General features: G+C 40.3%; 2 protein-coding genes across 2 annotated transcripts; one reads left to right on the top strand and one right to left on the bottom strand.

Moving 5' to 3' along the window:
• Nucleotides 1-5643: 5643 nt before the first annotated feature.
• LOC134820160 (glutathione hydrolase 1 proenzyme-like) lies at nt 5644-8527 on the bottom strand. Its single transcript, XM_063830384.1, has 3 exons — nt 8129-8527; nt 7208-7989; nt 5644-7076 (listed from the first exon to the last, which is right to left on the bottom strand). Exons 1-3 carry the CDS (start codon nt 8232-8234, stop codon nt 6081-6083), a joined length of 1884 nt encoding a protein of 627 aa, XP_063686454.1. The 5' UTR covers nt 8235-8527; the 3' UTR covers nt 5644-6080.
• A 1967-nt stretch (nt 8528-10494) lies between these two features.
• On the top strand, nt 10495-11361 carry LOC134826027 (uncharacterized). The gene has a single exon (XM_063838291.1). It carries the CDS (start codon nt 10495-10497, stop codon nt 11359-11361), a length of 867 nt encoding a protein of 288 aa, XP_063694361.1.
• The last annotated feature ends 3248 nt before the right edge of the window (nt 11362-14609 follow it).

The raw sequence follows: 14609 nt of genomic DNA, 5'->3' as shown, positions 1-14609 counted from the left end.
ATTTCCTGTTTCATTGATTCCTTTTTGGTAATATGAGTGTTTTTGGTAGGGAGAGAAGCTCTGTTTCAACGTCTTTGTGCACAGTGCTGAGTTCTGAGTGAGTTGGGTCTAATATATAATATTAGTAGTATATATTAATAATATAATATATATAAGTGAAATATAGCCTCTGCTTTTTTAAGTTAATGTATGTTGATGTTGTTAGGTTATATCTGAGTGATCTGAAATGATACAACTTCATTTCTGCCCTTGTGATTAATTGACGATGTCAATTCATCGCAGCTCTGCGCGGCACAGTAGCGCATTTTGCCGATCTAGTGAGGAGAAGCTGTAAGAAGCCTCATTGAGTGCGCGGCGTGGCACAGTAACGCATCGCGCTAAAAGTTACAGCTAAAAGCACCGTATTTTGCCCCATTTTCATCACTATATCAACTCCGATACCCACTAAATTTTTCGGACAGTTGTGAAAGCCCTATCACCTATCGGAAAGTTTTTTGTAGCGCGATGCACTGCTGGGCCGCGCGCGCATCCAATAATATTTCTCGCAACCACAAATGCAATGTTACTTGGGGACCTCAGGCTATCATGTTCATAAACATAAAGATTAGGCGGAATGACAGGCTGAGCGCGGCCCAGTAACCACAAATGGCGAAATGTGGCGAGATGCGAAGGATTGACATCATGAATCAAAAAGGTCTTCACCAATTTTCAAAATGATTTCATTCAAGGAACTGAAGATTGAAAATATGACAGAATAATACAAGAAAAATTAACAAATTTCGTCAAATTACGCGATTTTTGGTTTTACTACTCAGACACCTACTTTTGCTCCAAAAGCCGCGCACGGTTGCAAATATGGCACCTAAGCAGAACTTGTATCACGTGGTGACCCCCATGGTCGCTTCACTTCGACGATACAGGGGAAGCTGCGCACTTCATGCGCGGCGGGTCATACAACGTATGACAAAGCAAAACTCACCGATTTTTCCAAAAAGGTATAACAAATTTGGTACTGTGAAAATTCTCACAGTCTCTAGAAAACAATGGTACACAGGTTCCAATTAGTTCGCAGTAAACCAATTTGTATTTGCACTGTTTTTTAGCTCGCTTATCAGTGATCGTTATCAGTGAAAGTGTTACTCGCCACGTCGACTTTCAACAGCGCCGACTGTGTAGCATGGATTTTTCAGTGGACCGGCTCAACGCGATGGACCATGAGATGACATCAGAAATTCAGAAAATATTCAAGGTTGCCAATGTTTCATGTAGATCTGACTTTACTGAGACCGCTTTAATGAAACTTAACAAAAATCCACTCGTCAAAATCATCGGCAGCTTAATGAAATTGGCGGAGAAGAATATTAAACTTTGTAAAAGTGCTGCTGGGAAAATTGATGTCATGAAATCGGAGAAAATAGCGGATCAGAAACTAATTATTGAAACTCAACAAGGACAGATGAATTCAGTTCAGGAGACAGTTAAATCAGAAATGAAAAGTTGGACGGATGTTGTCAAGAAAAACACTGCTCAGCGTCCTAGCGGGAAACCTTTAACAGAAAACTCTATCAAACAAGCCGTCAGGACTGTAAATGAAGAGAAGAAACGATCGAAGTACTTGATGATCTACGGTTGCCATGAAAGTGATAAAGAAGCCGATTTTGAGCTCAACAAAGTTGTCAAGGACATACTTTACGGAACTGACGCTTTCCCCGTGCTCCGCACTGGTGAGGTCTACAGAATCGGAAGGAAGGAACCGGGTAAGAATAGGCCTATCAAGGTCGAATTTGGTTGTGCCAGTGAGGTAGACTTGATTTTGATGCGTGCACGAAACCTCAGAGACAGTGACTCTTTCAAACATGTTTATTTGGGACCGGACAGAACCAAAGAGGAACAGCTTGCGCATAGTAAACTTGTTAAGGAGATGAAACAGATGATCCAGAAAGACTCAAATAAACATTATTTCATACGCGACAGAAAGATCTGCACGGCTGATAAAACCTTATCATCTCAAACGTCCCAAAGCTCCTGATAAGAGTTAATGTATGATGTATGTTGAGTGTTATTTGGTGCTGACTGGAGTTGCCGTGTGTAGATTTACCACTTTTTACAATTAATAAATGAACCGCGTTGAAAGCTTATTTAGTTGTTAGTGTGTTTTTTTCAGTGCTGAGACTGGTAAATGTTAAAGTAACAGAACCTGAACTGCAACTCATATTTTTATGCTATTTTCTAGTTACGTCGACACACAAGGCTAAATAGTTTTCGGAGGCTTGCTAGAATTTTATTCTCTATGTTTCTCTATAATTTTATATTGTATGTTTTTTATATTTCGGTACAGACCAGCGCCCATTGGGCGTATTCAATCAAAAAAAGAATAAGATCTCTTAAAGGAATCCCAGTATTCAGTTCTTGATTCAATCAATTCCAGTATATTTAATTCTAGTTCCTGGCATCCAATAATTTAATTTAATTCCCCTAAATGGTTCCAATTAGAATAAGACCTCTTCAACTTCAAGGAATCCCAGTATTCAATTCTTGATGTCAATCAATTCCAATATATTTAATTTTAGTTCCTGGTATCCAATAATTTAATTTAATTCCCCTAGATGGTTCCAATTAGAATAAGACCTATCCAGGGAATCCCAGTATTCAGTTCTTAATGTCAATCAATTCCAGTATATTTAATTATAGTTCCTGGCATCCAATAATTTAATTTAATTCCCCTAGATGGTTCCAATTAGAATAAGACCTCTTCAAGGAATCCCAGTATTCAGTTAAGTCTTTTTAATCCGATTGGCTCTGTCATTCAGTCTCTCGCATTCCTCCTCTGCCTTACGTTTCCTTTCCTCTGCCTTACGTTTCCTTTCCTCTACCTCACGTTGACGTAGTCTTTCGTTAACTTCTTTTAAGGCTTTTTCCTATAAACACGTTCACCAATCATAATCAATCTTTGTCATACGTTGTATGACCCGCCGCGCACGAAGTGCGCGGCTCCCCCTGTATCGTCCCCCTGTATCGTCCCCCTGTATCGTCACCATAGTGAAACGACCGTGGGGGTCGCAACGTGATACAAGTCAATCTCACGTTAAAGATCAATGTATTCCATAAGTCTTCTTTTAATCCGAATGGCTCTGTCATTCAGTCTCTCGCACTCCTCCTCTGCCTTACGTTTCCCTACATCTGCCTCACGTCTCCTTTCCTCTGCATCACGTCTCCTTTCCTCTGCCTCACGTTGCAATACCTCTACCTCGCGTAGCCTTTTGTTAACTTCTTTTAACGCTTTTTCCTATGAAGATGAATGAAAAAAAGTATGACTAAGATATCATATTAAAAATATAATCAAACAATGCAAAAATATCAGTCCATAGAAAGTGGAAAGGATGTCTAATGAAAGCTCTGATATGAAGAAAAACAAACCTGATAAATATAAAACTCACATTTACACTCTCAGCAGTATCGAGATCCGCAGTGATGTTCACACAGTGAGCACTGATCGGGTGAATATCCCCACTTATTAACTGCACAATCTCCTCCTGAAATATAAAAACAGATGGTGTTAAGATAAAACTATTGTTAGGAACCTATGCAAGTCCTCAGATAGAAGAAGTAATAAAACAACATGTTCTTTAAAACTTGAATAATGTCACACCACTGTTAGCTGAATAGCTGTACAGAATACTAACCTCACTGTGAGGGGGAGGAGCAGCTCTGTTATGAGGACTGTGTGTTGGAATAAAATAAAATAAAATGACATTCATAAAAATAAATAAAGAAGTTATAGAGTCTCTTTCTTGTTGCCGCAGATTATCTGCGCTCTCTGAAAGGTTAACTTTAAGTAGAACAGAGGTTAAGTTTTTTCTGTGTTTAAACTTACAGCAATCTCTCTGTACAGGAGACTATGCTCCTCGGGGTTGAGGAGGAGCACCCACTCGCAATAACATGTATGTACCATCTCTCCTCCCACTCTCACAGGGAAACGATCCCCTCCACATCTTATTGTGAGTCCACAATTGTCCATGTTTCTAATTGGTTGATAAATGTTAAGATACAAAATTAAGAAAGTGTAAGCAAAATGAAAAATTTATATGGAGTATGACACTCCGCAACAAAAGTGCATTCTTCCTAGATCAAGAGCACCTCGAGATTTGTCCATGTGGAGTGTGACACAGCATAGTAAAGTAGTAAAAGTGCATTCTTCCTAGATCAACATCACCTTGAGATTTACTCATATGGAGTGTGACACACCACAGCAAAAGTGCATTCTTCCTAGATCAAGAGCATCGTGAGAAGCATGTTATGAAGTGATGACCATTCCTTCGCTCTTGAGAAGAAGCCGTCGAGTTAAACAATAAAATCGATAAGAGTAGCAGTTATCATTTGAAAGCAAAAATCAACGATGTGCTAACTACTGGTTATGAATGATAATTCAGAAAGTGATGAAGATGATCTCTGTCCGACTAGTTGACATTTGCAATGATCCCCATTCACGTTCCTCTGGTGTAATCCTTTAATGCGCCCACTGGGAAATATTCCTACATGTTGGATGCAGTGCTCGACAGACTCAAGAGTTACAGGTCCATCTCCAGAATGGAGATAAATCTTTGGAGGGGTCTTTAATAGGTAATTATTTGCAATTATAAGCTGGTTTAAACAACAGAAAAGCTTAGAGTTCATTTTTTTAAATTTCTACTGAAGCAAAGAAACAAGGCAATGTGAAACTACGAAGTTACTTGCTGTCCCCCATATACATCAATCAATTAGATTACCATTGTAATATGAGTCTACTTTTGCAAAAGGTTATTCAATTCAATTATTTCTCAAGTATGCAGGCTGCAAGCTGCAACGAGTTTTTGATAAGACACCTTCATAATTGTTGATAATTTTATCACCATGGCATGATGTGGTAACTTGACTATCAGCACATAATCTCCCCATGGCGTGACTTTGAAATTCCACTACCATCCCACAACTCACAATTTATCAGCTTGCTCAGGTCATAAAGACGTGTGTAGGTTTATCACCCCAGTCAGCTCATATTCCATCACATGACAAGCTGTATGTGTTGATCTGAAACAGGATCCAGGCATGTGTATAATTAAATTTCTTCAAGCTGCAACGTGTTTTTGATAAGACATCTTCATATTAGTAGATAATTTTAGCACCACAGCAGTGCGCGCGACAGCAGCAGTGAGCAGTAGTGAGCAGCAGTGACCAGTAGTGAGCAGCAGTGAGCAGCAGTTATAGCAGCAGTTTCTTTGCACTATAGTCCTCCTGTGCATAGCAAGTTTATTTTTATCGTGCACCCCCTACACAGCTAGGAGGAACGAAGTGCAAAAAACTGCAATCGCGCCCACACAGCTAGGGAGACTAAGTCTAAAGTGCAAAGAAACTGCTGCTAACTGCTGGGTATTTTTATGCTTATACGTTATATTGCGTCAAGCTATTGCGTCGAGCTACGGTATAGTTAAGGGCCGTCAGAATCGGCATTTTGTCGATCAAGTTTCTGATTTGAATCACTTTGACATTTATATGTAATTTTTAGTTTAATGTTTAATAACATTATTTATTTTGAACCGATCGTCATGGTTTTACATTTTACTTATAAATATTTGATATTGAGTCCGTCAAATTAAAACCTCATCATTGTAAATGAAATGATATGATTTAAAAATGACAAAGTATTCATAATATAAATAATGACATCGACAATAAAAATATATGTGAAGAAAAATTAATTAAGCTAAATTTCTAAATGTTGAGACATGAGAGGAAAATGTTAGTTAGCAATCAATGTCTGAATGTCATATAATACAGTTCACCTATAATATAACCAACTATAATATAACCAGTAACCACGTGCTTATAGTTACACTAAAAGTACCGCAAGCGTGTGTGGTGAGGGCTCTGGTTAGACCAACTGCAAGTCGTACAGTTAAACATTAAACAATTTCTCTGATCTACTATAAACCGACTATTATTATAAACAATTCAAACATGTTATAATTTATAATGTTTTTGGACTCACTACTACATTGAGTATTGAAGTATTGAGTCCAAAAAGTATTGATCAATACTTACAGTTACATCCTAATGACACGTCCGGATCCCTGTTTTCTTGGATCACCACGGGCTTCAGTTTCCTCATTCAAACTAGACACGCTGCATACGGCGGACATAATTCCTCTCTTCTCTACCATGTTATATCCCATCTCCCTTAGCTCCTTTAGCAACTTTTCGTCAAATCCTGGTTCGTACCTTGTTTCTGTTGTAAGTTGGTCGTGAAGCCTTTTAGCATTAAGACTTTCTTCCAGAGTCATTCCCCAATCCAGAACATTTATGATGGACTGAATGGTACTTGTTATGATTCTAGACCCACCCACGGCTCCAGTAGCAAAACGGGCTCTACCTTCCTCGTCTACGATGATTGAGGCGGCAGTCGACGACATAGGCCGTTTCCCAGGGACAATGAAGTTTTCAGGAGCAGATGGGAACCCAAACGTGTTGACGGCTCCAGGGGTCGAGAAATCGTCCATCTGGTTGTTCATTATGAAGCCGTCATCAGTCATGACTCGAGACCCAAACCACAGGTTGACAGTGGAGGTGCAGGATACAGCACTTCCGTCAGGTCCAAGCACGGAAACATGCGCAGTGTGGGTTCCGTCAAAGTTTTCGTAAAGAGGTCCAGATTGCATGTACTCATCCACATTGTCGTAGGGCCCTCTGAACTGGTTTTTGTTCTTTTTCACGTACTTTTTCAGGATCTCCTTAGACCAGGTTCCGTTCTGAACTTTTTCCACCAACCATTTTGATTTCTCGGAAAATTCCGGGTCACCGGTTTGGCCCCTAATTGCGAACCCGAATCTAATAGCTTCCAGAATCTCGCTCCATGCTTGAGCATCCTGGGAACTGAGGTCAAAATTGTCCAGAAGCTGAAACACGATGGAAAGGACATGGCCCGAGGCAGGAGGTGGCACAGCTAAGAACCTTTTAGATCTGTACTCAAATTGGAGAGGTTCTTGAACCAGAGCACGGTATCGTGATAAATCCCACATGGTCATTATTCCTCCTGTTGCTTTCTGAAAATGATTTAATTAGCCATTCAAAAAATATTTAATAATAATAACTGGTCATTGCACGAATCTCCTATTTGAATTGCAGAATATAAAAGACTGGATTGTATACATTAAGAATCATATGTTACACTTACCGTGGCCCTAACAATGTTCTTTGCGATTTGTCCTCTATAAAAAGCCTGGGGACCATGGTCACCGATGTGTTGGAGAGTTTCAGCTAGTTTATCATTCCGGAACATCTCACCTTCCCTCAAATAGCTTTCTTGATCTTCAGGATTTTTGAAGAATATTTTCCTTGCATTCAAATCTTTTATCAGATACTGTTTCGTACGGGAGAGTGCATATTCCATGTGCTTTGAAACTGGAAAACCTTCGTTCAGCAGAGCTACAGTTGGAGCAAACAGGTCAGCCCAGTTTAGTTTTCCAAAAAGTCTATGAGCTTTCCAATATCCAGCCACTGATCCGGGAACCCCACTTGCTAGCCCTCCGTTTACAGACAAGGAGCTGTCTTCCACGAACATTTCTTGGGTGGACGCTTTAGGTGCCATTTCCCGGAAGTTGATAACGTTGTCATGTTCCTTAGTGTGGACGACCATAAAGCCCCCTCCCCCGATACCATTAGACTGAGGCTGGACTGCTCCCAGACAAAGAAGGATTGAGATGGAAGCGTCCACTGCACTGCCCCCCTTCTCCAGGGTCTCAGATCCTATCTTCGTACAGAGGTCGTTATTTGAGGCTACTGCCATGTCATTTTCAGGTGATGGGAGTGTGACGTCATCAGATCTGAAGTTTCCGCTACATTGTCGGTACCCGCAGGTCGTGTAAAGTATCTTTTCAGCTTTATTGCAGCTCCTATCCTTAACCTCCATATCATTATCAGAGAGAATACAGTATTCCAATTGCCGTGCTTCGTACCCTGGACATTTATTTGTCAACGTCGTGCTCGTACTTCTTAAAACTTACTAAATTGTAAAGAATCGAGCAAAAATTAAATTCGGTTAGAGGAGGTTTCAGCAAGATGATAATCAATACTTTAAACTGGCTTGGAGACTCACCACGATTGAGACACCGCTCAAATAGTTGTTTAGCTTCGGGACACGACTGTTTGGCCGCCTGTACTTCTGCTAGGCTCACCCCAAGTAGGAGAACTATCAGAATCATCGTTTCGGAAATCCAACCCCAAAATGCAAACGTGACTAGTGCTCGAGTAAATCGAATGTTATTTGTTGGTCGTTGCAAAAGATATCAGTGACCAGATAATTAGATAAAAGGGAATAAAATGTTATTATCGATTTATCATAATTTCATCAATCAGGCTAGTACTTGGAAAGTTCTCCTGTCATCGTATTACTATTGGTTGTTGGTATGGCTCCTCGTGTAGCCAAGGAGTGTAAATAGAGGGTAATGTAACGTCTTGTAGTTGTAACCAAGATCATGAATGATTTTCGGTTCACATTTGGATTCAGAGGAAATATCACGCCTGCTTCCTGTGCCTGTATAATATTACATTATTCAATTGTAAATTAGGTTTAAGATAAGCGGACCCATTTGCACAATAATCTACATCCTTGCAATCTGTACCGGGTAGGTGATTTGCAATTTTCCTAGTAAATATTGTAATCTAAGACCCTAGCTAGAGTCTAGAAGTAAACGGTAATTGCCACACGTTGTAGGCCTGCACGAGTACGCGGCTGTGTCGTGGCTTTCGCACCGATACTTATAAGTGAAATGGGATTGGGATTGGGGGGTCACGACGTGATACAATTACAAGCAGAGCTCGACCGGGATACCGGCCGGGATTTGGCGTTTTTGCTCCGGTCCCGGTCCCGGCCGGCATTACTGTTTTTTAAAACAGAATTTCGATCCCAGGAATCCTTATTGCCTGGCGGGCTTGCTAGAGGTGATAATTTTTCAATAGCGCTCTCTCTCTCTTTACAATGTCCCTAATTTTCCTCCTGGGGAGGTAACGTTACTTTTACAAGGCGAACATTTTGCAAAAAAAAGTCTCTAGCTCTTTTACTTTCGAAGTTAGGCCCCAGCCAGCAAGGTTTCCTGGGTAGATAATAGGTGTGTACGGCTTCTAGTGATAATAGAAAATTATTATAATGTTTACGTAAGAATTATTATAAAGGTTATATTTATATAGAAGCAAGGAGAGTAACTTACATATTGATGCACTTTCCTTGTACCTATCGAGAATGACTCGGACCAAAAATTTTCTAAATCGAAATTAAGTTTTTCTGGAAACTACTTTTGTTTATGTTCATGCTACCCTGATCCTTATGAGCCGAAAATATTTTTTCGGTCCGTACCTACATTCGGTCCGTACCTACATGTGATTGGTTCCATATAATTATAAAGAACTTGATATTTGGCCCTCGGATTTAAATGTTAAAGGAGAATGCGCAAATTTGGTCCTCAGCGAACTGGAATAATCGCGATTTGTCGCGAGGATCTGAGAAAATCGCGATTTGTCTCGGCAAACGTCAAAAATCGCGATTGGTCGCGGAGAATGGTAAAAATCGCGATTCTGCACGTGCCGCGAAAATCTAGAAAATCGCGGCGAAAGATAATTAATTTGTAGAGCAAAGTTAGATGTCATATATTTGTTAACTAGCTCGTTAGTGATAGTTTAGTTAGATTAGCTATAAATACTGAGCAGAGCTTGCTTTTAGATCAGCCCTTCCAGACGATCTCGAAATTTCCTTCTACTTCGAATCTGTGCTTGCATATACATAATATTATTAGTTAACTTGTGTTAATACTTTACCATAAGCTACACGTAATCAAACAAATAAACCCTGTTTACAATGAGATAACATCACGTGATCGAATCACGTGTTTTGATAACAAAGGTAGAGGCTAATGGGTAAGGAGCACACTGCTTTTCGTGTGTTTTATAGACTAACCATGAGTTTCTTTTCACAAATTGTACTGATTGTACAGACACTCCTCAATTTACTAAACTGACTTTACTCTGGGAGGACGGAGCCGGACTATAGTATTTAAAGTACGTTCCTGTGGTCCGTACCTCACTTTTGATCCAGATCAGCACAATAGCGAGACTTTTCGTTTTTCTAGTGGCTATCGTAGCCGTCCTTGCATTCGTTGAAGGAGGAAAAGGAAACAAAAAGGAAGCAAAAGGAGACAAGAAGGGAGGAAAAGCTGCAAAGAAATGCGATAAGAACATCAAAAAGAACCAGAACCAGAACCAGAACCAGAACCAGAACCAGAACCAGAACCAGAACCAGAACCAGAACCAGAACCAGAACCAGAACCAGAACCAGAACCAGAACCAGAACCAGAACCAGAACCAGAACCAGAACCAGAACTATATGACTTGAATTGCAAGAGAGTTGGATTCAACTTTGGGGGAGCTGACATCCGAAGTTTCAGCGCATCAAGCCTTGAAGCTTGTGCCATGGCATGTGTTAACGAACCCGACTGCAAAGCCATCACCAGGAACTCAGACAACTATTGTTGGCTGAAGAACAAGCGAGGAGGACGGTCTGGACCCTCACCCAATGATGATTTAATCAGTATGAACATCGACTGTGCTCCAAAACCAGGCTTTGTAGCTTCCGACAGATCATGTGCCATGGACGGTTTTGACTTCTTGGGTGCAACTTTCAGGAACTTCAGAGCTGAGAGCTATGAGGCCTGTGCCACAGCGTGTAGTGATACAGCTGATTGCCAATCATACACTCTGAGAAAGTCAGACAACTACTGCTGGTTGAAGAGGAAGAGAGGAGGGGAGACTGGACCCTCTCCAAACAACGCCCTGATCAGTAGGAATATGGAGTGTGAAACTCAGGAGCTCAACAAAGACTGTTTAAGAGACGGCAAAGATTTCATTGGAGCGCACTTGAGAAACTTCAGAGCCGCCAGCTTTGATCGGTGTGCTCGTTCCTACAGGATGGCTCAGGATTGTCAGTCCTTCACACTTCAAAAATCTGACAACAACTGCTGGTTGAAGACGAAGAGAGGTGGACAGAGCGGACCCTCACCAAATGTTGATTTAGTCAGCATGAATATCGACTGTTCCCCTGAATTTGAGGCCACAGACAATAGATGTGCCATGGACGGATTTAATTTCTGGGGTGCAGATTTGAGAAACTTCCCATCTAATGGATATGTGGATTGTCACACGAGCTGCTTTGACGCTGCTGACTGCGTCTCCTTCACTCTGAGAAAGTCTGATAACCACTGCTGGCTGAAGACTAAGGCGGGAGGACAAAACGGTCCCGGAGCTAACAGTGGTTTAATCAGCGCAAACATGAGTTGTTAAAATAATTTATCTTTTTGGTTTGAATTCTTTATCGGACTTCTGTTATGGATACTTCGAAATAAAATTAAGATTTTGAGAGGCATTTTAAGAAGATTTGAAATAAATAAATGAAAATGTTGAAAGTATAGTGATTGCGCTAAATATTTCATGATTTTCACGTAACATTACGTAGCATTTCAGTTGTCGTGTTTTAATTTAGCTGCGTTTTTATCCACTGAAAGGAAATAATATAAAATCTACTTAAAAAAATGTTTCTATCTACTTTTTGAACAATTTTGATATAACAACTATAACAGCCAAAACAACAATTGAGTCAAACAGCGAAATTTCGGCCAAGAAAACGGCAGAAAAGCTTTTCTTCAAAGATCATCCAAAATCTATTTTTTATTTTGATGATTTTCTGTTAATCAAAACTTTCTTTGGTAATTTAACTTTCAGCACCTCAAAGACAATACTGTTTTTTTGCCATCCACATGCACAATAAAAGAGACAGCATGCTCGCTCAATTAGCAGAAGTGATTATTAAGTTTATTGACAGTTAGCTCGGGTAAATGGGTTAAACTTAATCCATGTCCACCTGTAGGTTAGTAGGTTCTACTTCTACCATGACCAGGATCTCGAATTTATAACGTTCATTAGTATAATAGTAGTAATAGTATTAGTATAATAGTAGTAATTGTGTAATAAACATTTATTGTAGCGTAGGATTGTTTGAATTTCTATTTGCTAATTCATATAATATACACTTTATGATTGTTTCGCCCATTTTTCTTCCCTTGCATTGCAAGCCCTGTCTCTTGTAAAAACATCCACTTTTGTAGATACACACAGTCTCTACGTCTTTATCCTCTGGTCCCTAGGGTCAGCTGACTCCGGGCCAGAGGAAAATTACCGATTGCCAAGGTTTGATGCCTAGGCAGTGGAGACCTCTTATTGAGACCCGATGTAATAGTATAGTGACATTCGAAAACCACGAACTTTCGTTATCGAACTTTAGTACGTAAATCGTCCGATAGTTAGTGAGAAGAGGAGCAACTGGTTTGTAATAGCTCAAAGCTATCAAAATAAGCCCGAAGTGATTCGACTTGAAATCTACTGGAAATCCATTTCTACTGGAAATCCTACTGGAAATCCATTCATCACGGCCGTTGATAAAAATAAGATTTCTATCGTGGGAATAGCTACAGAGGTAAATTTAAACTGTGATCCGTCAAAATTCCACGGTAAATTGGGGTTTTAATGCAGTAACCAGATTCATTATAAATAACATTTATGTCATGATAATGCCCATCAGCTGGTTAGGTTAGCGTGTAAAAAATATGTAATAAATTGAAGATATGCTGACCAGCCTCGGCCTCACGGAGCTAGCTCTATGAGGCTGGTCAACAAACCAGCAGGACAATAAGAAAATGTAAAACGTGCAGTGATGCACGCCGGTTCATTTTTAGCCAACCGGCGGCGGCGTGCCCAAAATGGCCCGGCGTGGCGGCGTTCGGCGGCGTGGAACATAATTTTGTCAAAATTTAGGTTTGAATTTCCAGGCCCACAAAAATTGTGGCGTACGTGCGTGCATGAAATAATGATGTAATAAGTGTGGTTTTTACAGTTATATTTGGTGGTTTTTACAATTATATTTAAGAAAAGTCAAATTCTTAACATTGTCGTTGGACAATTTGGATCTCCTAGAGTTCAAAATCAACCCCGACTGGCTCCATACTCTTTCTATTTCCTTTCACGCCACGCCGACTTGAGAGGTATCGGTGTGGCGGCGTGTGAAAATGTGCCGGCGCGGCGGCGTCCGGCGGCGGCGTGCATCACTGAAAACGTGCCCCGTCAATAAGTCTCAGCGAACCTTAACATTAGATGAAATATTAACTCCTTAGCATCACGAGGCTATATATTGTTAACAAAGAAGCTTAAAATTGTGTTTAACAGAATAACTTAACGGGTGATACTCGTAAAATATCTGTTCCAACTCGGCGCGCGTCCTGGTAGGTTGTAAACCTACAACAGAATAACTTGATGAAGGAATAAGAATTACACCACCTGTTTTGGACGCCGGGGCTAATAAAAATATAATTATAAGTATTGCCGGTTGCTGATACTTATAGAATTTGTACATCAAAATCATGCAAATCATGTTCCCGCGCGCGCTGATTGCCAAACATTGGCATTAAATTTAAAGTTTGAGATATTTTTTCTAACGTGCAAAGACTGTCCGGGTTCCAAGGAAATCTTACTGGCTGGCCGTGTTACTAGAGGTGATAATTTTTCAATATCATATTATCTTTTGTCATATCAGTAAGATTTCCTGGAATATTTTTAATCCAATTATTAGCTTCAAATTCACATTTCATTACGTTGAGTTTGACTTAGACAAGTGAAACGACTGCATGTTAAGAATCGAACTAATCGAAATGAAAATCGAAGCTCGAAGGTTGATTAGATTTCAAGGCAGTCAGTACTTATGTTTCATTAGATTGGTCAAGCACAATGGACCTTATTTATTTATACGAAGGTTGCTTAAAAATAAAATGTTCCATAACAACATAGAAAAATTGTGAAAATCCAATTGTAGCGCGATGCACTACTGGGTCGCGCCGCGCATTAAATAATTCTTCTCGCAACCACGGTAGATCGGCGAAATGCACTATTGTGCCTCACCGAGCTGCGAAGGATTGACATCGTGAATCAAAAAAATCATTGTAGTTCTTACTGGGCCGCGCTCAGCCTGTCATTCCGCCAAATCTTTATGAACATAATAGCCTGGGGTCCTCAGGTAATGTAGTTCAAGTTGAGCTGCAGGATTTTCATGGCGAGTGGTAATATAATTATTGGAAGGCGCTCACTCACGCTCAGCTAGCCTGTCATTCCGTTACTGGGCTGCGCTCAGCCTGCATCATTCCGCCGAATTTTTATTCATATCATGTTTATAAACATTATATTATAGCCTGGGGCCCCTAGGTAAGTCGGTAACTTTATTTGTACGATCATGTAATCCAATGTGAGTATGGCCATGAGCCAAAAAACATGGGTCTTGAGCAAGGCTCGACCGGGATCCCGGTCCCGCTGAAAATCGGACTGGGAACTTCGGTACGGTCCCGGCCAAAATGCTGAATTTTGAACGGGACCAAACCAAGATGTATTCTAAATGTTAGCATATCTTTTTTGCAGTTATCGGACCTCGATTGTGGAACTTAATCCAACCAAACCTCCATATACTATCGAAATCCCCTGCACTTTAAAGA

The sequence above is a fragment of the Bolinopsis microptera genome, chromosome 1 (assembly GCF_026151205.1).
Source record: "Bolinopsis microptera isolate Bmic1 chromosome 1, MBARI_Bmic_1.0, whole genome shotgun sequence".
In the NCBI taxonomy this organism is placed as follows: Eukaryota; Metazoa; Ctenophora; class Tentaculata; order Lobata; family Bolinopsidae; genus Bolinopsis; species Bolinopsis microptera.
Note: the sequence above shows the minus strand (reverse complement) of the source record. Positions and strands in the feature narration are given on the sequence as shown.

Excerpts from the sequence above, each read along its gene's own strand:
- LOC134820160 (XM_063830384.1), bottom strand. The coding sequence starts at position 8,234 with ATGATTCTGATAGTTCTCCTACTTGGGGTGAGCCTAGCAGAAGTACAG. Across the intron at positions 7,990-8,128 it reads TGAGCGGTGTCTCAATCGTG|GGTACGAAGCACGGCAATTG; the intron begins GTGAGTCTCCAA and ends ATAAATGTCCAG. Across the intron at positions 7,077-7,207 it reads AGAACATTGTTAGGGCCACG|AAAGCAACAGGAGGAATAAT; the intron begins GTAAGTGTAACA and ends AATCATTTTCAG.
- LOC134826027 (XM_063838291.1), top strand. The coding sequence starts at position 10,495 with ATGGCATGTGTTAACGAACCCGACTGCAAAGCCATCACCAGGAACTCA.